At 52.0% G+C, this 22,040-nt stretch overlaps 1 protein-coding gene across 3 annotated transcripts in view; it reads left to right on the top strand.

The window, feature by feature from the left end:
* The window catches only part of NACC2 (NACC family member 2), a 40,520-nt gene that overhangs the window by 16,223 nt on the left and 2,257 nt on the right, over positions 1-22,040 (top strand). For 2 of the 3 annotated variants that reach the window (XM_008070660.1, XM_021718855.1), the window contains 4 exons: positions 16,234-16,398; positions 18,992-19,097; positions 19,690-19,787; positions 20,924-21,425. In XM_008070660.1, the coding sequence (XP_008068851.1) occupies positions 16,234-16,398; positions 18,992-19,097; positions 19,690-19,787; positions 20,924-21,425 (871 nt within the window). Of the gene's footprint in view, positions 1-16,233; positions 16,399-18,991; positions 19,098-19,689; positions 19,788-20,923; positions 21,600-22,040 lie in introns of those variants that run through there. The other variant, XM_021718856.1, reaches the window with a different exon arrangement.

Genomic DNA, 22,040 nt, shown 5'->3' with positions numbered 1-22,040 from the left:
AGTTCTGGCTACTTGGAAGGCTGAGGCAGAAGGATTGCCGGGAGCCCAGAATGTCGACGCTGGGGTGGTGGTGAGCATGTGTGCCACTGCACTCCAACCTGGGCAAAGGAGTGAGACTCCAACTCAAACAAAACAAGACAAAGCAAGACAAAAAAAACAAACCACTTTGTTTTGAAATCATTTAAAACTTACAGAAGTTATAAGGCAAGTATAAAGAACCCCTGTAGACCCTTCACGCAAATTCACTTACCGAGAAGATTTTGCCATATTTGCTTTACTGTTCTTTTTCTTTTTAACATATATAGGTTTTTTTCTAAACCATTTTAGAGTAAGTTGCAGATATGATACCTCTTTACGTAAAAATACTGAGCTTTTCTTACAACTAAGGACATTCTCTTAAATAATCACAGTACAGTATTCAAAGTTCAAGGAATTTCCTCTCAATAGAGAACCATCACATAATTTACAGTCTGTGTTTACATTTCCCCAGTTGTTTTAATTACTGCACTTTATAGCAGTGGTTTCTTTCCTGATCCAGCATTCAATTCAGAACCACACATTGTATCATATGACTGTTCACCTTAGTCTCTTTTTTCCAGAATAACTTTCTAACCTTTGTCTTTCATGACACTGGCCTTTTGAGGGGCACGATTCAGTTATTTTGTGGAATATCCCTGAGTTTGGGTTTGTCAGGTTTTACCTCAGGATTGGGGTCAGGGTGTATGTTTTGGTTGTAGTTCCCCAGAAGTTATATTGTGTCCTTCTCAGTGCATCATATCAGGAGTCATTTGACACTGGTTTGGCCCAATATTGATGATGTTACCTCTCATGATTTGGTTGTCTTCCTCTTTGTGAGAAGAGGCTACGTAAATATCTATGCATCATCAACCTTTCACCCATTCATTTTATTTTGGGGGGGGGGGTCTTTTGTTTTTTTGTTTTTGTTTTAGCAGTACCAAGGATGCTGCTAAATAGTTTAGTGTTTGTTGGTAATTCTTGCCTGAATAATCTACTACTCTGATGTGTGCAAATATAATTATTTCTAACCCCACAACTCCCACATTTATTAGTTACGGGAAAGAACTTTTCCCCCATATCCCCCACTGATTTATTTTATCCCCTCATTTATTGCTATTATTTATTTACTCCCTGTGTAGAGTTTTAAAACATTTTCTTACTGTCTTGTTCAGCAGTGTATTCCAGTTCATCTTATACTTTCTGTTCCCTAGTCTTGAAATAAGTCATTTTTCCTTTTGGTGGGGAGTGGTATTTAGATCTTGGTGCTGAGTTTGTTCATTGCTACTAGTGTCTTTGTTTTTATTACCCTTGAGCAGTCAGAGCTAGCAATTAATATATTTAGAAATCATGAGTTCATCCCGATAGTTCCAAAACCAATCAACAACCCAGGGTTTCTCCTAGTCTTTCTCTCTTCCTTTTATGTATTTTTCTCCTCTAACAGTCAAGATTCTGACTCTCTTGTGATGTCTCTTTTTTTTTAATCTAAAAAGAAATTGTTTAAATAGGCATGCAGCACCATGCCCAGCTAATTTTTGTATGTTTTTTTGGTAGAGACAAGGTCTCACTATATTGCCCATCCTGGTCTTGAACTCCTGGGCTCAAGGGCTCCTCCCATCTCAGCCCCCCAAAGTGCTGGGATTACAGGCATGAGCCACCATGTTGGCCTCTAAGATTTCTTATTAAGGGCTTCTGAATCTGTATGTGTCAAGAAATGTCTGTTGAATGTGGTGCGACCTGGACTCGAGATTCACATTCCCCCACAGAACTTTCCAGTTGACCTACAAGTTTTTATGGAGAAGCTGGTCTTTCCTACCACTGCACTGCTGGGTCCCCTTTGTTGTACACCAAGTGTCTGTAAAACATGTGAATTTATATCTGAACTCTCTTCTGTTCTCTTCTGTTCTGGTCTCTCTATTTGTCCCTGTGCTGTTATACTTTATTTTCTCTGTAGTGTAAATCTTTCAGATTTGGATTTCCTGCCTGGCGATGTTTTGCATTTTCATATGCTTTTCAGAATTAGGTTGTCAAATGCCACACAAAGCCTGCTGGAATTCAGTTGGGATTGCATTGACTCTGTAGATGGACCCAGGGCCATCTGACATCTTTATGGCATTGGGGCTTCCAGTCCACGGACGTGTGTGTCCTTCCATTTATTTACATCTTTTTTCCATTTTTTCTGGAGATGTTTTGCAGTTTCCTGCTCATCTTTTAAAAGATTTATTCCTAGAAATTCATGTCTTTGTTTAAATTACTTAGTACTTTCTTTTTTGTTGTTTGTTGGTAATATACAGAAACAAATTGGTTTATTTTAAAGTCTGGTCACCTTGCTAAGTTAACTTATTTAATAGTTTACCTGAAGGTTATTTTGGATATTTTAATGTATACATTCACGTCACCTGCTCACAATGAGTTTTATTTCTAAGCTTAGCCTTTTTTACATCCTTTCTTGCCTCATGGAACCAGTCAGAAATCTTACACACCCCTGTTTCACTTCCAAAGTGAAGAAAATCTTTCAGTATTTCATCTTTAAGTAGAATATTTGCTGTAGACCTTATTGTAATGCATTTTATCAGATTGAGGAAATGTCTTTCATTTCCTAGGTCAAGAGGGTTTTTTTCCTCTTATACAAGTGTCACATTTTTACAAAAACTTTTCCTCTGCACGTTTGAAAGGGTCTCATGGTCCTCCCTTCTACTCTGTGGATGCACTTAGTTACATTGATTGCCTTTTCAGATAGTAGAACGAAGATGTATTCTTGGAATAGACTCAGCCTAGCTGTGACGGAGCATCCTTCTGCATTCCTCTGAGTTCAACTTGCTCATATTACCTCCTCATTCTGAGCAGCTCTCTGAGGCGGGATGTCCTCCCTCGGTGTTAATCTCCTGGAAGGCGGCCTCAGCCGGAAAAGGCAGGTGGAGTCCTGGGAGTCCAGCTGCGGGTGAGCCTCCCTGCTGTCTGGCCAGACCCTGTGCCCGGAGCACCAGCACCAGCACCAGCACCAGCGGTGCTGCAGAGGACCTTCTCCCCACTCCCACCCGTCAGTCATCCTGAGCACCAGGCGGAGCACTGGGAAGCCTGTGAAGCAGCTGCCTTTACCACACACAGCTCATGCAGATGCCAGAACCCCAGAATCAGAGCAGGCAGGAATTCAGAACCAGGGCTGGAGGCTGCGGTAAGAGCCACGTGGTTAGATCAGCTCTGGGAGTGCTAATGGCCATGCGGGATGAGCTCTTGCTTTGCTGATTTGCACATCGTTGCTTTAGGATTTGTACCACCCATGCTCATGAGAGAGATCGATTGCCCTCTAGTTCTTCTCTGTGGTAAACCCTATATTTTGATATCAAGGTTATCTACCTTCATAAAGTGAATTGAGAATTCTTCTTTTCTTAAAAAAAAAAAGTTCTGGGCTGGGTGCAATGACTCAAGCCTGTAATCCTAGCACTGTGGGAGGCCGAGGTAGGAGGATCACTTGAGCCCAGGAGTTTGAGACCAGCCTGAACAATGTCGTGAGACCTCATCTCTACAAAAATGAAAAAAAAAAAAATTAGCTGAGTGTGGTGGCACGTGTCTGTAGTCCCAGCTACTCAGGAGGCTGAAGCAGGAAGATCGCCTGAGACTAGGAGGTCAAGACTGTAATGAGCTGTGATTGTGCTACTACACTCCAGCCTGGGCAACAGAGTGGGACTTCAACTCAAAAAAAAAAAAAAAAAAAAGGAAAAAGATCTGAAACAGTGGTACATATAATGTATAATGTATATAATGTCTTTCTGAAATATTTGAAAAAATTCACAGGTAAAGTCATTTAGCTCTAGAGTTATTTGCAGAGGAATATTTACTTAGGTTCATTTTCCTTTAATAACTGTAGAAGAACTTCAGATTTTCTATTTCTTCTTTGTGTCTGTTTTGGCAAGTTGTGTTTTTTTAGCAACTTGTCAGTTTCATCTGATGTTTAGATGTATTGGCAGGAAATTGTTTCAGTGCCCTCTTAAGATCTTGTTAATGTCTATAGCTGGAAGGGAACCCACTCTGACTGGCATACCATGACCCACACAGCCCACAAACTAAGGGCGGTGTATACACGGGGTACCCAAAAACCTCTAGAATCTAGTTATAAAAACTTTTGTATTGCTTTTTGCATGTTTAAACTTCAGTCACCTTCAAAATACTCTCCATTGGATATAGTACACCTATCGATACGCTTTTTTCACTGCTCAAAACAGTTTTTAAACTCGTCAGTTTTGATGCCTTTTAGTGTTCTGCTGTTTTTTGTTTCACCTCTCCCACGTTGGTAATATATTTCCCTTTGAGGACGTTTTTCATCTGGGGAAACAAAAGAAAAGGCAGGACAAGAGCAGGTGAATAGGGAAGGTGGAGGGTGGGATCATTCCTTTTGGTCAAAAACTGCTGAACACTCAGCTCAGTGTAGACAGGTGCACTCGTAAATCATCATGAAATTGGCAAATGTGTTGAAAGAATCTCCAAAAAAAAAAATCACTGAAGCCAAACACAGCCTCTCACGACAACGCTAGCTGGTCCACTGATGCCAATGGGTTCCTAGAACACTTACCTAACAAGGGAAGCTGTACTACAAGGGGCCTGCCCTCCAAAAGAGAATTCTTTTTGGGGGGGGGGGGGTCCTCTTGTGTATCTTTAAGGGTTGGTATTTACAAAGCAAAAAAGCAAAAACAAAATAGGGTGTATGACAGAAACACTATTCAAACAGCCTTAACTCTTTACTGTCTGGCCCTTCACAACAAAGATTACCATTCCTGTTCAGTAAAATCTGTGTTCTTGATAATGGTTCATTTGTGTCTCTTTTTTTTCTTCATTCAGACTTGCTAGAGTTTTTCCATTTTATTCGTCTTTTCAAAGACCCAGCGTCTCGATTTTTTGTCTTGTATGTATTTATATATGTTATTTCACTTTGTTTCTCCTTTCTTTGAGTTTAATTTGCTGGTCTTTGCCTAGCTTTTGAGCTAGATCTGTAGATCATCAATTTCTCAGCCTTTTAAAATAAAACACGTAGGACTATCCCTTTCCCGATCAGCACTGCTTAATTCTGTCCAACACATTTTGATATGTCATATTTTCATTATCTTTCAGATAAAATTTTTTCTGGTGAATTGTGGTGGACTTTTTTTGTTTGTTTTTTACCCTTTGGCCCTTGGGTTATATAGCTGTATATGACTTAAATTCCAACTTTTTTTGGATTTTTTCTGGTGATCTCTTTTGTTATTATTTATAAATAAAATTCTCTGTGGTCATAGAAGGTACTCAGACCAGTGTGTGGCTGTGAAGTTTGTTGGGATTTGCTTAATGCCTCTGTATGTTACACATGCACTAAAAAGGCATTGCATTGCTCAACCTAACAAACTGCACCAACAAGTAAGACAGACCTTGTGTATTCTTTCAGATTTACTTTTATCTTGTGTTGGCTACAGGTATGGTGTGTTCAAGTCTCCAAGTGTGACCATAGCATTGACACTTCCTCCTTTCAGTTCTAGTTATCTTGGATGATTTTTTACTTTTTCAAGTCAAGGTCTCACTCTGTCACCCAGGCTGGAGTACAGAGCCATGATCATGGCTACCACAGCCTTGACTTCCTGGACTCAGAAGATCTTTCTGCCTTAGCCCCCCAAGTTGGTGAAACTACAGGTGCGCACTACCACAACTGGCTAATTTTTTGTGTGTGTGATTATTATTGGAGAGACAAAGTCTCGTCAGGTAGCCCAGGCTTGTCTTGAACCCCTGGACTTAGGCAATCCTCTCGCCTTATCCTCCCAAAGTGCTGGGATGACAGGCGTAAGTCACCATGCCTGGCCTTGTGCACATTTTAAGCACCACTAGACTTACTACTGTTGTTATTTCGGATAGCCGTGTTTATATTTATCTGTACGTTTGTGTCCTTCCTGTGCTATCTACTCTCTCCTGCAGTGCCACACTTTCTCCTGTCGGAGATCACCGTCCCTCCTCCAGGGCGTCATGTCCTTGCTCAGTCTGGGGACTTCTCAGCCCCCATCTCCCCAGAACCCCAACCTTCTCTCCTTCTGGAGCTCTGGCTACACATAGGTTCGTATGCTCGGCCTTCTCCAAGCCCTACGTGTTCCATTTGTCTTTTATTCTGTTCCCTGTCTTTCCTCTTTCTTCTTCCTTGTTCTGCTTCGTCTGGATATTTTGTATTGAAGTATTTTCCAGTCCACAAAGCCCTTTGCTCTGTTTAATCTTCCCCTAAATCATTCTTTTGAGTTCATAATTTCAGTTATTGCCTTTTTTTATTTCTAGGAGTTAATGCTTTTTATTGATTCTAGCTTTCTGGCAAAATTCTCCATCTAGTTACCTACAGTTCTTGCACATAGTAAGAGTTGTTATTTTAAAGTCGATGTCTGTTAATTTTCTGATCTAATGTCCTTTTGTAAATTGGCTTTTTTATCATTTGGTCTGTGGGTCTGTATCTAATGTCTTTTTGTAGATGGTTTTGTTTTTTTTTTAATTGTCTCGTGCTATGTTCTGGGGTTCCTGGCACTTGCTCATGGGTTGTGGACGTTGTGTGAACGCATTGGAGGGGCCCTGGGCAGTGCTGCCCCTGAGAGGGCCAGGGCGGCGGGCTGGAGGTGTGCAGTGGGGTCTCATTCCATCTACCCAGCTGGATGTGCTGGGTGCCCCCACTCACAGACTGCAGCCAGCCCGCCTTGGCCTGGTGTTCCCCAGAATGCCTCTTCTTGGCAGACCCTGAAATCCAGTTTTGTCTCCCTAGCACGTGAGGCACCAAATTCTAGACTGCATTGTTTTTCGCTTTTGGCAGTTCTTTCTGAATCCTGGCCTGTGTACGGCGCTGCCCAGTCGTCGGCAGATACTCCAGGGACTGCTGTGAAGACACAACCACAAGCCAGTGCTCAGGATCTTGGCCTGAGTCTCCTGGTTCCGGCTGCCTGACCCTGGTGTGGGGCTGTCTTTGGGGTCCTGGCCCTTCTTGTCCGGCTGCTTAGAAAGCAAGCTTTCACAGTTGTTTTTTGTAGTTGCTTGTGATGAGGGGGCTGGTGGAAGGTTGGGTACTCCCAGAGTGGGCATCTCTGGGTGCTTTGCAAGTTAAACATATTTGTTTTTGCATAGCTAATGTGCACTCAGTATCTTAAAGACTGAAAGGTCACGGAGTGAAAGCCTTGCTCCCACGCTGGTCCTCAGATGCCTACTGTCTCCCAGAGGCATTCCCAGCTGGCGTTGTGTCCTGGGTGCTTTGTCTGTGTCCCTCAAGCATGTACATATGTTTGTGACATTGGTGCACACATGTGTGGTGTGGGTGTATGCATGTGTGTGCGCGTGTGATATTGGTACATGCATGTTGTGTGTGCGCGTGTGGTGTGTGCACACGTGTGTGGAGTGTGCATGCCTGTGTGGAGTGTGTGCACATGTGTTGGTGCTTGCATGTGGGGTGTGTGCACACGTGTGGTGTTGGTGTATCTGTGTGACGTGGGTGCATGTGTGTGCTGATGCACATGTGTTGTGTGTGTGTGTTGTGTCTACACATGCGTGTGCATGTGTGTGGTGTGCACACGTGCTGTATGCATGCACGTGTGGAGTGTGTGTATGGGTGTGGCATGTGTGCACATGTGCAGTGTGTCCGTGTGTGTGTTGTTCCCACGTGTGTGTTGTGTGCATGCGTACAAGTATATGTGGAGTGTGTGCACATGTGTGGTGTGCACGTGTGTGGCATGTACACATGTGCAGGCGTGGTATGCACATGTGCGGTGTGCACACGTGTGATGTGTGTGACACATGCATGTTTTGGGGGGGTGACATGCATGTGGGGGGGTGTGGCCCTGTGCCTTACTCTCATTCATTCTTAGTGTCCTGGTTATCGCCCTCACCACACCAGTCCTGCTGGTATCTCACAGCAGCCCGTGCCGCTCGGTGTGACGGGCTGGTGTGTTCAGCCCGTGACCAAGGAGGCTGTGTGCAGCCCTGTGCACAGGCAGGGCCCCTGCTGTCCCAAGACTGACCTTGGGCAAGTCTGAGATTCATGGAAGGCTGCAGCACAGGAGCGTGATGCGGTCAAGTCGATGATCGGGATGGTGGCTGGGCTTGCAGTTGAGGATTGGGCCCAGGAGGGGACTTTGAGACCTCCAGGGCCTGCCAGGGTTGAGGCAGAAATGAGCACCAGGATGTGGGAATTGGAAATGGCAGCCAGGTACCAGGAGGGCATCCCGTGGGTACAGGGCAGATGTGGTAGAGCTAGGTCTGACTGGGACCAGCTGAGTCTGACAGAAAGGAGTCTTGAGGTCCCAGGTCACTCAGGGGTCACAAGTATCTGAGAACTGAGCCAGCGGCCCATGGGCAAGGCTGAGGCTACTCGGTGGATCCTGGCGGCCCGGCTGCTGCAGGGTTGTGCTGGCCCATTGTGTCGGACCTGAGGCCTGAGCCCTGGGACTGCTAATGAGGGTTTGGTCTCTTGCTGACCCCCATATCTTCTCCAGCAGCTGTGCCATGTGCCAGACAGACACCCAAAGGGGCTGACTGAGACTCTTTTTTTCTTTTTTCTTTTTTTTTTTTGAGTAGGTGTATCACTCTGTCCCCCAGGCTAGAATGCAGTGGCACAATCATGGCTCGCTGCAGTCTCTACCTCCTGGGCTCAGGCAGCCCTTCCACCTCAGTCTCCTGAGTAGCTGGGACTACAAGTGTGCACCACTACTTTGGCTATGTTATTTATTTATTTATTTTTATTTATTTTTTTTTTTTTGAGTTGGAGTCTCTCGCCCAGGCTGGAGTATAGTGGCACACTCATAGCTACCCCAGCGTCGACCTACTGGGCTCTGGTGATCCTTCTGCCTCAGCCTTCCAAGTAGCCAGAACCACAGGCATGCGCTCCCACGCCCAGATTATTGATTGATTGATTGATTGATTGATTGTAGAGACGAGGTCTTGCCAAGTTGCCTTGTCTGTTCTTGAACCCTGCCGGCTGGGGCAATCCACTCGCCTCAACCTCCCCAATTGCTGAGCTTATAGGCTGAGCCACTGAGCCCAGCCTTTTTTATTTTTTTGTAGAGACAAGGTCTCACTAGGTTGCCCAGGCTGGTCTTGAATTCCTGAGCTTAAGTGATTCTCCTGCCTCAGCCTCCCAAAATGCTGGGATTATAGGCATGAACCACCGTGCCCAACCCTGACTGGGTTCCTTTTTGTCCTGGCTACCAGGAAGTTCAGAGTGACTGGGACATGTCACAGGTCCTCCCTCACTCCTGGCTTGGATTTTTTCATTCTCCTTTCTCCTGGCCTTCCCTATTGGCTTATTATTGTTTTGTATCCAACATGCCCATTTCTTTGGTTCTAACATGCACTCCCCCTGTGTTTTAACATCCGTGAAATGGAATGTCTTACGATCATGGTGTGTCCTGGTTGCATTGGTACCATTTTTGTCCTTTGGCATGTGGAGGAATGGTGTGTCTTATGATCGATGGCTTCCTTGCTTCCACCAGGTACAGTGTGTTAGGGTTGCTTTGAGTCTTTCTGGAGCGAGGCGGGGCATAGCCAACTGGCATGACCAAGCAGCAGAGGCCCTGACTGCCCAAGCCAGTGCTGGTGGTGACAAAGTCTCGTGGGACACAGTGTCCAGACACTGACTAGCAGGCTGATCCCCCCACAACTGGAAGTGCTGGGCCCCGGTGGCAGTAGGTTGGAGATTAGGACCTCAGAGCTATCCCCGAGGCTGGCTGGAGGCAGCAACAGTACCTAGAGGAAGGGTTTTCCTAAGCTGTGTTGACTGTACTAGATGCCCACATCTCCACCAGGTGGCCCTGCAGCCTGGGCTCTGGCCAGTAGGAAATGCCTGGGTGGGGACCTAGGAACAGGCTGTGGCCCAGCCTGGCTGGGTGTGGCATGGGCGGCTGTTGAGTCCACAGCGTCATGTGGAGGATCAGACCTCTACTCCTGGGGGCTGACCGGCATGTGTCATGTACCCTGTCCTGAGAGTAACCCCTTATATGGCTCCTTAACTGTGATGCCCTGTAATGTCCCCCTGCACTCTCTCCTCCTGGGTCCCATGCTCCTGCTGTATGTCTGGTGCTGCTGAGCTCACTGATGTTAACCGGTGAGGCCCTCTCTAGTTGCCAGAGCTGGTATTCACCTGGCTGGTGGCTGCAGAGATGACGAGGGACGCATGCTAGGGTGTCTTCTGGGTATACATTGGTGCATGATTGAGAACACCAATAACTGAGTGTGGGCTGGGACAGACTGGGCAGCCACTCTCGTCTGGGTGTCGTGTGACTTGACCTTTCCTGATAGCCACCCACACACCCTGCAGCCCTGACCTGCTCTATGCTTCTTACCTCTTGTCTTTTTTTTTTTTTTACTCAGTGTCCCACTCTGTCATCCAGACTGGAGTGTAGTAGCACAATCATGGTGACCACAGCCTTGACCTGCTGGGTTCAGGAGATCCTTCCACCTCAGCCTCCCGAGTAGCTGGACCTGCAGGCATGCACCACGACACCCAGCTAATTTTTTGATTTATGGTAGAGACAAGGTCTTGTCAAGTTGCCCCGGTTGATCTTGAGCTCCTGAGCTAAGGCAGTCCTCTTGCCTCAGCCTCCCAAAGTGCTGGGATTACAGAGGTGAGCCACCGCACCTGGGCTCGTCTTGTCTTTTGGAGAATGTCATAGAAATGGAATCACCAGCACGTGACTGCATGAGCCTGGCGTCCTCCGTGCCATGGTAGCAGCTGGAGGTTCATCTGAGTTGTGTATCATAACGAATTCCTTCTCATTGCTGGGCAGTAACTCATTGTACAGGTGGGTGGCTCACAGGGTGTTTACCCTTTTACCTGTGGCAGGATGTCTGGGCTGTGTCAAGCCTGGGGCATTTAATAGAGCTGATATCAACATTCCTGTCAAGGGTTCTCTTTGGAGATGAGTTCTCACCTCCCTCTACTCTCAGTGAATATCTAGAAGTGGAGTTGCAGGGTCTTTGCACTGAGCGCATGTTTAGCTTGATAAGAAACCACCACTCTGTTTTACCCTATTTTCTGGAGTGGTGTGCCATCTTGCATTCTCAGCACTGTAATGATGTCCCAGGTGCTCCGTGACTTCATCGGCACTTGGTGCTGTCTGTATTTTTAAGTTTAACCAAGGCTGTGAGGTGGTCCCCCATGGTGGCTTTATTTGCATTTCCCAGATGGCTAATAAGTTGAGCGTTGTTTCATGTGCCGGTTTTCCATCTGTGACACCTCTGGTGGAGTGTCTGTTCCCATTTTTTGCACATTCTTGAAACTGGATTGTTTGGGTTTTTTATACTGTTGAGTTTTGAGAGTTCTTTATATTTCTTTCTCTTTTTTTCCTTCTTCTTTTTTTTTGAGTTGGAGTCTCACTCTGTCACCCAGGCTGGAGGGCAGTGGCATACTCCTGGCCAGCCACTACAGCCTCGACCTACTGGGCTCCAGTGATCCTTCTGCCTCAGCCTTCCTAGTAGCCGGAACTACAGGCATGTGCTACCACGCCCAGCTAATTTTTAATTTATTGTAGAGACAAGGTCTCGCCAAGTTTCCCGGGTGGGTCTTGAACCTGTGGGCTCAGGCAGTCCTCTCAACTCGACCTCCCAGTGTTGGGATTACAGGTTGAGCCACCCAGCCCGGCCTTACATTTCTTAGATGGTGATTTCTTGCTGTCTGAAGCTAGCTGGTCTCTTAATCTTCTTTCACAGATAAGAAGTTTTCCATGCTGATGAGTCTTAGCTAATCAATTATTTCTCATATGAATTGTGCTTGGGGGTCATGTCTAAGCTTGTAGCTTAACCTGAGATCACAAGGATTTTCTCCCGTTTTCTTTGGAAGGTTGTGTGTTCTACGTGTGGATATGTGGTGTGTGCCTGTGTGGGCATGAGGCTTGGATGGAGGGTGGATTTGGTTTGGCTTTGGCTCGTGGGTGACTGGCTGCATCAGAGCCGCGTGTGGCGGAGACACCAGCTCCTCCTCCGCAGACACTCCTGCCCTTTGTCAAGAGCCACCTGTGTCTGCCCGTGTGGGTCTGTCTGGAGCCCTCTGTTCTGTGCCTTGAACTGTGTGACTGTCCTTTGGCCTGTACCCCATGGTCCTGATCATGGCTTTACAGTAGGATTGAAAGTCAGCGTGATTCAGCATTTTCCTACCAAGTTGGATTCAAGTTGTCTCCTTCTCTATCACTAAGGACGGCGGTGGGGCGGGGATTCATTTCCACTGAAGGATCTCCCCCCATCCCGCTCCCTCCCCTCCCTTAGGGCCTGCTGGGGCTTTTACAGGGTGGCCCTGGCACCCATGGGCAGCCACACACGTCAGCGGGGGATTCCCCTGGTGGGGACTCCACAGGTGGGGCTGCCTGACGGTGTCACCTGGATAAGTCCCTGTGATGCCCTTAGCTTGCATACGAGGCCAGGCCCAAGCCCAGGATTTGCCATCCGGACATCCCACCATGGCAGGGTCCTGTGGGTCGGGGTTGTGGTGGGTTTTGCTTGGGAAGACCCAGAGTGCTCTTCAGATCCCAGGTGGGGACCCAGAGGCTGAGAAAGGGGTCAGGGCCGAGGCCAGGGAACATGGCTTCCCTCCAGACTTGCACCACCCCCCAACACTCATTCTTTCTTCTTTAGAAAAGTCTTTTATTGTGATAAAATACACATAACATGAAATTGACCGTATTAACCATCTCTGAGTGTGCAGTCCAGGGCATTAAGCACATCCACAGTATTGTGCAACCATCACCACCTCCATCTCCAGAACTTTCCGTCTCCCCAAATGATATTCTGTCCCCATGGACACTCCCTCCTGTTTCCTCCCTGGCCCTGGCACCCTCCGTTCCCTTTCCTGACTGGATTTTTACGGCCTTGGGTCCCCCTGTGATGGCATTGGCCTGCGACTCCCATGATGGAACCCCATGGGACCTGCCTTCTTGTGCGTGGCTGGTTCCCTGCCCATGGTGCTCTCAAGCCCCTGCTCTGTTGGCTCCCCTCCCAGATCTCCAAGTTGGGAGCCCTGGGCGACCCCCACCTTCAGGACCCATGACCCCGAGTGTCCTCATGTCTGCTTTGACCAGTGGGATCCAGGGGGCCACCCACTGGCCCACCCTTGTGCCTGGATCAGCTGCTGTTCCAGATCTCTCCACTGTGACTGTGACTCACCCTCCCTGTGCTGAGGGTGGTTACTCACCCCTGCACATGAACAGCTAATTGCCCTTTCACGAGTTGCTCACCAGATACCACGGTGCCAGGATATCTGGGATGCACAGACCTGGGGGCTGTAGTCTCATTCCAGGGGCTATTGGTGGGGGGACAGCAGGCTCATGCTGGTGGCCCGTCCTGGGGTGACAGGTGATCGCGGGGTCCCCAATGTCATGGACAGGAACCCCTTCCCACCCGTAGCCTACTGAGGGGCACATCCCACCATCCCTGGAGCCCGGGGCACACCCTGGTACTCCAGAGGCCCTTTAAGGGCCCAGGGACAAGCTGTTCTGTCTCTGGCATGCACAGGTCTCTCTCCAGTTTAGTTGTGACTTGGCCTCCTGGCTCAGCTCTGGGGTGATGGTGACTCCTGCAGGGTGGCTCGGGGGCCGGGAAGGCGGGGCGCATGGAGACATCCGGAGCACCTTTGCAGATGAGCTACGGCTTGGTGTGGGGTATTTTTAGCGTGCGGCACCGGCACACGGTGAGGCAGAAATAGAAGAGGCTTTTTTGGCTGTGCTGGTGCTGACAGCCTCTGCTCTCAGGGAGCCGGGCTGGTGGGGGGGCCGGGCGTGCGGAGCGCAAACAACTTCTGCTGTTTGGAAAAACATCTCCCGGCGAGGTGGTTGTGGAGGGGAATTATTTCTGTTGGTGAACCCTCTATGTAAATGCCACGCGCAGCGCTGCTCGTTTGCATGTGTAATCACAGCAGGCTGTGCTGGGGGGTGGGGGACGGGTAATTATGTTTTAAAATATCATCCGGATTGTTTCTGCTGTGTTCCCTGAGCCCCTGGGTACTTCTAGGCTGGAAAGCTTCCCCATAGATCTGCCTGATGGGAAATGCCACCCAACCTGGGCTTGGGGGGCTCTGCTCCCGCCTGTGTGGCTGGCACCCTCTGGCCTTGTCCTCTTCTTGCTGCAGCCTCAAGTGAGTGTCTGTGGACGTTGGTGAGCTCCCTTCCTCCTGGAATCAACCTCAGTGGGACTGAAGGGTGCTGTGTAACCTGGGCTCATGCTAAACAAGTGGCGGGGCCTCTAGGAAGGGCCTGAGGCCATGTGGGGTTGAGGTGCAGGGATCTGTGGGCCCTGGGGGAGTCAGGGTGACTCTAGGTACTCAGGGTGGGGCTGCAGCTGCAGAGGGGTCTTGGCACCCCACTCCACCCAGTCCTTAGGCCTGGAGCCCACCCTACCTCCCCAGAGGTGGCTCTCGCTGTGGCTTTCAGAATGTGTGGGTGCTCATTAACCCAGAGGTCAGTCCTCTAGGGCTGGGCAGCCCTGACTCCTTTTCCCAGGGCTGGGTGCAAAGATAGCTTGGCAGCTTCCTGCCCAGGACCCTCCCCGGTGCCCACGCTCCTGGGGCCCCTCCACAGCAGCCCCCTGGACATTCCCCATACCTCAAGGCTCAGCTGCCCCTGCACAGAGGTTTTCTGCAGTTCCCTAAAGTGGGGTAACCATGCAGAGGGACAGGGCACCGACCCAACCCAGGTGGCAGGAGCACCTGCCTCTGATGGTCTTGGAGAGGCCACAGGCAGGTCATGCGCCCGAGCACCTGGGCCTGCTGGACATGCAGCTTCCATCTGCTGTGTTCTCTAGAGGCCCCAGCACCCGAGGGTCCTGCAACTCCCCCCTACCCCGCCCTGGGGTTTCTAACCCACAAAGGCTGCCAAGAAGCGCTTCCTGCCCTGGGTGGCCATTGGGTGGTCCAAGGCCCTTTCTAGCCTGTAGGCCACCATCCTGTGATAGGGGTGGGTGCTGAGGGCTGGGCTAGGGGTCTTTGCCGCAGACCTTGCTGCCCAGGTGTGTAGAAGCCCACCCCAGACAAGAGTGATTTCCCAGTGTAGACTGCTGGTTGGGGTAACTGGCTCTCCCAGGACCTCCCTATGTGCTAGAGACACAAGGATGAGGGGAACAGTGCCTGCCCTCCATCTGGGCAGGGTGGCTGTGCAGGTCACCTGCCAGGCTGGGTGTGTAAGGTGCCAGGCCCATGGCTACAGTGACACGTGCGTGCCCATGGCTGCTCCAGGGATCTGGTCTTCAACCTGGAGTCCTGCTGGCCTTATGAACCCTTTGTGGAGGGGGGGGAAGTAGGGAGCCATTGGGAAATAGGAAGTCCAGGCAATGCTGGGCAGAGCTGAGGGCAGGGCTGCATCTCTTCAGCCCCACAGAACCTGGTGCCTAATGGGCAGCCAGCAGGTAGTTGTTAAATGAGAGGCTGCCTGGCTCTCCGTGCATGCTGGATGGGCCTCGCCCCAAGGTAGTGTCCTACCGAAGACCTGGCCAGGCCTGGATGGTCAGGAGGGGCGGTGCCGGCTGGCTGTGGCACAGGGACTTTCCAGGGCTGCCTCTGACAGGCTGCACTGTGGGAGGCACCCACACAGAGCACCAGGCTCTGAGGGAGTCAGGGCCTTTGGGTGTCATTTGCCCCTGGAATAGCCTGTCAGGAATGTCCCAGACAGCAGGCTGGAGGCCCCGCCTTGGGCTCTCTGTTGATGTAGCTGCCCTTATGCCGGCCCACAGGATCCCAGAGGCTGTGTGCTTGAACAAAATAAGTCCCTGTGTCCCCTCACCTGTGAGATGGCCAGTCATGCCCAACCACCTCTCGCATGGGGCTGCTGCAGGGAGAGTTGGGGTGATGATACCTAGGACCCCATCACCTCCATGCAGTTTTCCTCACACCAAAGTGGCTGCCCACCTGGGTAGACGGTGCAGGCCCTGGTAGGCCCCGTGTCCATTGGGCTGTCCCATCCTGTCCCCTCACACCCACTGCTGCCCTCAGCCCTGAGCCCTCACTCATGCATGGCCTTTGGGTCCTGTGGTTGGTGCCTCCTGGGGGTCCCTCCCACCTCCACCAGCGTCAGCAGCCTGTGTCACTGGGCCTGGACCTCTGATGGGTTGTTCACTCAGGCTTCCCTGGTGGGCAGGGGGGCACCGAGAGGGGACAATGGCAGGTGGGCAAGAGCCAGTCTGGCCTAGGCCCCGGGTGCTCAGAGGTTTGGCACGGCATGGCCTGCAGACACCCACCTGACCTGCTCACTTCTGGGCCCACAGTGCCGGAGAAACCAGAGCCAGTGCCCTTGGAGAGCCGCTCCTGTGTCCTCATCCGCCGCGACCTAGTGGCCCTGCCTGCCAGCCTCATCAGCCAGATTGGATACCGCTGCCATCCCAAGCTCTACTCAGAAGGGGACCCCGGCGAGAAACTGGAGCTGGTGGCAGGTGAGGCTGTGCACCACCCATCCATTGTATGCAAATGTCCTCACACACTTATGTTTTTTCCAGAGCTATGAACAATGTGCTCATCACCAATCAGTCAGAGGGGGGGAAAAAAAGATAGAACATCTTAAATTTCCTCTAATTTCCTCTTAGAAGAATGTGTCATTAAGAGGAGTTATTCAATTGAATTAATTTAGCATTTTAATTGAATCCCCTGGGCTGGTCGCACTCGGGATTGACTGGGCTGCAGTCATGATGTGTTTTAATTTAGGTCACAGATAAAACCATGATGCTTAGTGTACCAGTGCCCCTGCCCCAGAGCATCCAATTGCAGCGTGCGGTGACGGCTAGCTTCCAAATGACAGCTACCCTCAGAAGCGGGATCCTTGTTGGAAAAAGGCAGCACATCTTGGCCCAGGGCTGTCAGGGCTGGCGTCCATGTCAGGGATGCTCCTCTTCTCAGTGTTGGGTTCATCTGGCCTCATAGGTCCTTACAGATTTTTTTTTTTTTTTTTGATTTGGAGATCTCACTCTGTCACCCAGGCTGGAGTGCAGCCTCAACCTGCTGGGCTCAGGTCATCCTCTCACCTCAGCCTCCTGAGTAGCTGGGACTACAGGTGCGTGCTACCACGCTCGACCAACCTTTTTGTTTTGTTTTGTTTTGTTTTAGAGACGAGGTCTCACTATGTTGCCCGGGCTGGTTTTGAACTCCTGGGCTCAAGCGATTCTTCCATCTCAACCTCCCAAAGTACTGGGATTACAGGCATGAGCTACCATGCTGACTCTTTGTCGATTTTTCAGGCTCTCCAACAAAAAGATGAAAATGTATGGTATGGTCAGCCTCTTGAGGGGTTGAACCATTTTCCAGTAATTTCTTTTCTATAGTTTGCCAGGGATATCCCAGATGCGGGCTGGGTGGTAGGAACCCTTGGGCGCCTTCCTCAGCCTCTGCCTCATGCAGTTCCTCCCCAAGCCACCTGCCCTGTTCCTGTCAACCCCAGACCGCCACATGCTGGGTGGCATCTTGGCATCCACCCTCCCAGCTCCAGTGCTGCCCCATTGTCCTCTGGGGTCCATCAGTAGTTAGGACTGGCCTCACCTTCCAGCTGCCAGGGGACTTTGTGCTTACTCGTGGCTGCATGGATGCTCTGGCCGCATTGGGCTGGGGGCCTTCCTCCTATGCCCTGAGACCCCATTCTGCTGGCCGTTACTGCTTCTGGGCAGGGAGTGCAGGTGTCGGGCTATGATGAGCTGTCAGGGGCCGGGTGAGCTCCCAGGGGTGGGCTTGGGCCAAAGGGCCCAGTTGGGTGGTCCTAGGAAGAAATGTCCTTGGCTACCCTGGCTTCCAGCTGCTATGGCCTATTGGGCATGTGGGGGTGATGGATCAGAGAGATGTTCAGGTGATGAGGTCCCCCAGAGAGTTTCCCCTTCCAGGGCCTGATGGGGAAGGGTCTGTGCAGGGGCCAGGAGACAGGGAGTGGCCACAGGCACCTACAGGCTGCTGGAAGCCAGGAGCACCTGGACACCAGCCTCCTTCAGGGTGTGGTGTCTTCATGCTCATTGAGGCGGTCTATCCCTAGGATGAAATCCCTGAGGAGCTAGGGAAGTCCCTCAGGCCGGGTAGTGACCTTTCTAGGGGGCCCCCAGCCCTGAGGCCACCAAGCCAAGGGCCCCCAGCAGGCTCAAGTCCCTTGTGTCTTCCTCCCAACCCTCTAAGAAACACTACTGCTGAGTCTCTGTTCCTGGCAAGACAGTCAGTACTTGCTTGGTAAAAAGCCAGGTAACACAGAAAGGGTCAGGTGGGAAGACCCAGAAGGTTCCAGAACCCCACATGTTCTGGGCACCCTCATGCTGTGCTCACATAGTCCTTCCTTCACAAACTCAATGACCACCCATGTCTTGAGTGAACAGAGCCTCCCCGTTGTGCCTGACAAGGTTCAGTCCTGCTACTGGCTCTGTCTCCTGCTCACCCAGGCCCCAGTGGGGCCCCCGGGGCATGGTTAGGTTCCCTGAGCTTGGGCTTCCCTGTCAGGCCCCTGCCCCAGGCACCCAGGGGTCAGTGCCAGGCCAGTGAAGCACCCACTGTGCCCTCCAGCCCTGCTGTACCAGCTCTGTCATCATTGACTGAGACTCTTGGGGTCGGAACAGGCATGTAGAGGTGTAGGGGAAGGGGGCAGAGAAGGGAGGAGAGTGGAAGGGACAGGGAGGCAAAGCCTGAGTGTTTCCCAAGCTCTGGGCCAAAGCTGGCCCCTTCAGTGTTCCAGGAAGTGGCCAGGGCTGGGTTTCAGCACAGCAGGGAGAGCTAAGTGTTTGGGGTTCGTTGGGGGGGAGGGGACACCATGGCGTCCCCACCCCCTGCTGGTTCCATTTGTGGTTGAGGCATGCTGCAGTGGCCTTGGCTGTGGCATGTCCTGATAGCCAGCAGGTGGGAACTGAGTTTGCCCCTCCAAAAAAAAGGCCTCCCACTCTCCTCCCTTCTCTACCCGCTTCCCCTACTCCTTTACGTGCCTGTTCCGACCCCAGCAGCCCCCTTTGGAGGTCATGAGCAGGCCTTGGGGGCTAGATCAGGGCCTCACCTCTTCATCTGGTGCTGTAGGCTCCGGGGTGTACATCACACGCGGCCAGCTCATGAATTGCCACCTGTGCGCTGGCGTGAAGCACAAGGTTCTGCTGCGGAGACTCCTAGCCACCTTCTTTGACAGGTAGGTCGGGGACACGGGAGGGCTGGGGCGGTGTTGCAGAAGGTTCTGGTCTCCTTTAGTGGAGGGCCCTCAGGCCATCAAGGCCACTCAAGTCCCTCATGCTTTTCTGACTCTGCGCCGTGGCCTGTGAGCCCACAGACAGCCAAGAGGCTTCTGGGAAGGGGAAGCCATCCTCCTGTACTAGGCTTGGGTCTAGGTGAGAGGCTGGTCTTCCAGGCATTTCCCGAAGGGCTCATAGACCCCCCTCCAAAACAAAGGAAGTGCCTTGTTTCCTCCATAGGACAGGTGGACCCACAGAACTTCTTCCCAAGGCCAAGAGACTTGCTCAAATGACCAAGGGACCCTGTGGAAACAGCTCAGGACTGACCCTACCATCTTCCCAGCTCAGGGGCTTTTTCCGGGTCCCATCCCTTAGAGATGGTTGGGCCTGCCCCCACCACTGGACCATGACCCAGGGGACACACACAGTCCCCGGATGCAGCCCACTGCCCTCCCAGCGGGCAGTCAGGTGGGTGGGGAGGAAGCCCTGTTCCTAGTCATCTCAAGCCCAGCCCATCTGCCTCACCTGCCACCCTTCCCATCCCTCCACCAGGAACACACTGGCCAACAGCTGTGGCACCGGCATCCGCTCCTCCACGAGCGACCCGAGCCGCAAGCCACTGGACAGCCGCGTCCTGAACGCTGTGAAACGTAAGCGCCCGGGCCATCGCCGGGCAGGGGGGATCTGGAAGTCCCTGTGGGGTTTGGGTCCCAGCCTGAGGAGGGCTGCATGGGCCCCAGGGTGCCCCTGGCGTGTGTGGGGTCTGGGGGAAGAGAAGGAGAAAAGAACAGCTTCCAGAAGTCAGGTCTCGAGGTGCTAATGCTCTTGGTAGGTTTCCAAGCGCGATGAATTCAGCTGCGAAACTATTTTAATATGTGAAATAGATCTAATTTTCCTTTTTGAACAAAACCCCTTATTTACATTTTGCGGTTATTTTGAGCCTTTGCCATCTGTTCGGCCGGCTTATGCCTCCCACTCCTGGGTGTGTGGGGGTGGAGCCCAGTCCATCTCGGGCCGACCGCCGCCCTGGCTCGCACCCCAGCTGTGGAGATGCCGGCAGCTGTCCGGCACCAGCAGCAGCCCAGAGCATGGCCTCCTGTAGCTGTGAGCACAAGAAATTCTATCTTACCTTCTTGCTAAAAAAAACCCTTGTGAGGTGAATTCTGTTTTAGAGCAGAGAGGACTCTGCCACCAGTGCTCACCTTCCCAGGGTGCTGGGTGATGGCCTGTCCAGGCTTGTGCTGTCCCCCAGGACCTGCCTCTGGTTTGATGCCCTTTGCAGATTCGGGCCCAGTCCCGGTAGAGAGAGGGGAAAAGTCTTCAGTTGGTAATGAGGGCTGTCTGCTGCCCACTCCCTACAGTCTGGGACGGGGCCAGGAAGGGTCTGGATGAGCTGGCCCCTCACTCCTCGTCTACTCTTGTGAGGAGGACCTGTGATCAATCCCGGCGTGCAGGGGGAGGGAGGGCGGCCCAGTAGGTTAAAAGCAGGTCTAAGCCTCCCTGCCAGGAGGGCAGCCAGGGCTGCCAGACCGGACCAGGCCAGGCCGGAGACCATCCCAGAGGAACACAGGGGGCTTCCCGAACTGGGCAGTGAGAAGTGAGACTTACAGCTGAGACCGGGAAAGCCCTAGTTGGCCATAGTCCCCATCGGCCATAGGAGTGGCCGCCCGCACAGAAGCATCTGGCCCTGGCTCCCTGGTCCAGGGGTATGGCTCCCGGCCCCTGGGGGAGTGGGCCAGGTGGGGGTCAGGGACCACCCTCACGCGTGCCTCCCCTGTCTCTGCAGTGTACTGTCAGAACTTTGCCCCCAGCTTCAAGGAGAGCGAGATGAACGTGATTGCCGCGGACATGTGCACCAATGCGCGGCGCGTGCGCAAGCGCTGGCTGCCCAAGATCAAATCCATGCTGCCCGAGGGCGTGGAGATGTACCGCACGGTCATGGGTGCCTCGGCTGCCAGCGTACCCCTGGACGCCGAGTTCCCACCCGCCGCGGCACAGGTGTTCGAGCAGCGCATCTATGCAGAGCGGCGGGGCGATGCTGCCATTGTGGCCCTGAGAACTGACGCTGTGAATGTGGATCTGAGCGCAGCCGCCAACACGGCCTTCGAGGCCAGTGAGGAGGCGGACGGGACCGGCTCGGTCATCCAGGAGGTGGCTGCCCCTGAGCCGCTGCCCGCCGACGGCCAGAGCCCCCCGCAGCCCTTCGAGCAGGGCGGAACCCCCTCCAGCAGGCCCCAGACGCCAGCTGCCACCGCCCGGAGGCCGGAGGGCGCCTACGCAGGGACACTGTAAGCGGAGCCAGGCGCGCAGGGACCGAGTACTAGAACTGCTTGCATGCGTTACTAATACAAACAAATGTGATCAAGCCACTTACCTACTGAACTGCTACTGTTGCCTGAGAAAAATGTGATTTTTATTCTGCTTGTATTTAAAATTGATGAAGGAAACACATGCATTCATTATACTGTAAACAATTAGGCCACTGGCGACCTAGTTGCGAGAAGGTCCCAGGGCTCCTTTTTGATATTCACGAGGTTAGTCTCCAAGTTGTAGCTGCCCCGCCCCCTTCCCGGGGAGTGGGGAGAGGCCACCTGGCCCTGGTGCCCAGCCCAGCCCCTTCCTCCTGCCCTCCCTGCTCCTCTGTGCCCCCTCACCCTCAAGATGCAGGGGGGGCAGGGGCTGAGCACAGGGGCCCGTGTCCCCTGATGTTTCTTCCCTTCCCCCTGGGACCCCTCTGGGACGATGGGGTGGGGCTGGGACCCCAGGGGCCAAACTCTCTTGTTTTTCCTTCTTCCTGAGAATCGGGGGGGCCAGGCCTGCTGGGTCCACCACCTGTGTGGGGTGAGTGAGTGTGTGCGTGCGTGCGTGCGTGCGTGTGTGCAGGGAGTGTGGCGAGGGTGTGC

Source organism: Carlito syrichta, unplaced genomic scaffold, assembly GCF_000164805.1.
Source record: "Carlito syrichta isolate Samal-C Ts95f unplaced genomic scaffold, Tarsius_syrichta-2.0.1 Scaffold313900, whole genome shotgun sequence".
Classification (NCBI taxonomy): Eukaryota; Metazoa; Chordata; class Mammalia; order Primates; family Tarsiidae; genus Carlito; species Carlito syrichta.
Note: the sequence above shows the minus strand (reverse complement) of the source record. Positions and strands in the feature narration are given on the sequence as shown.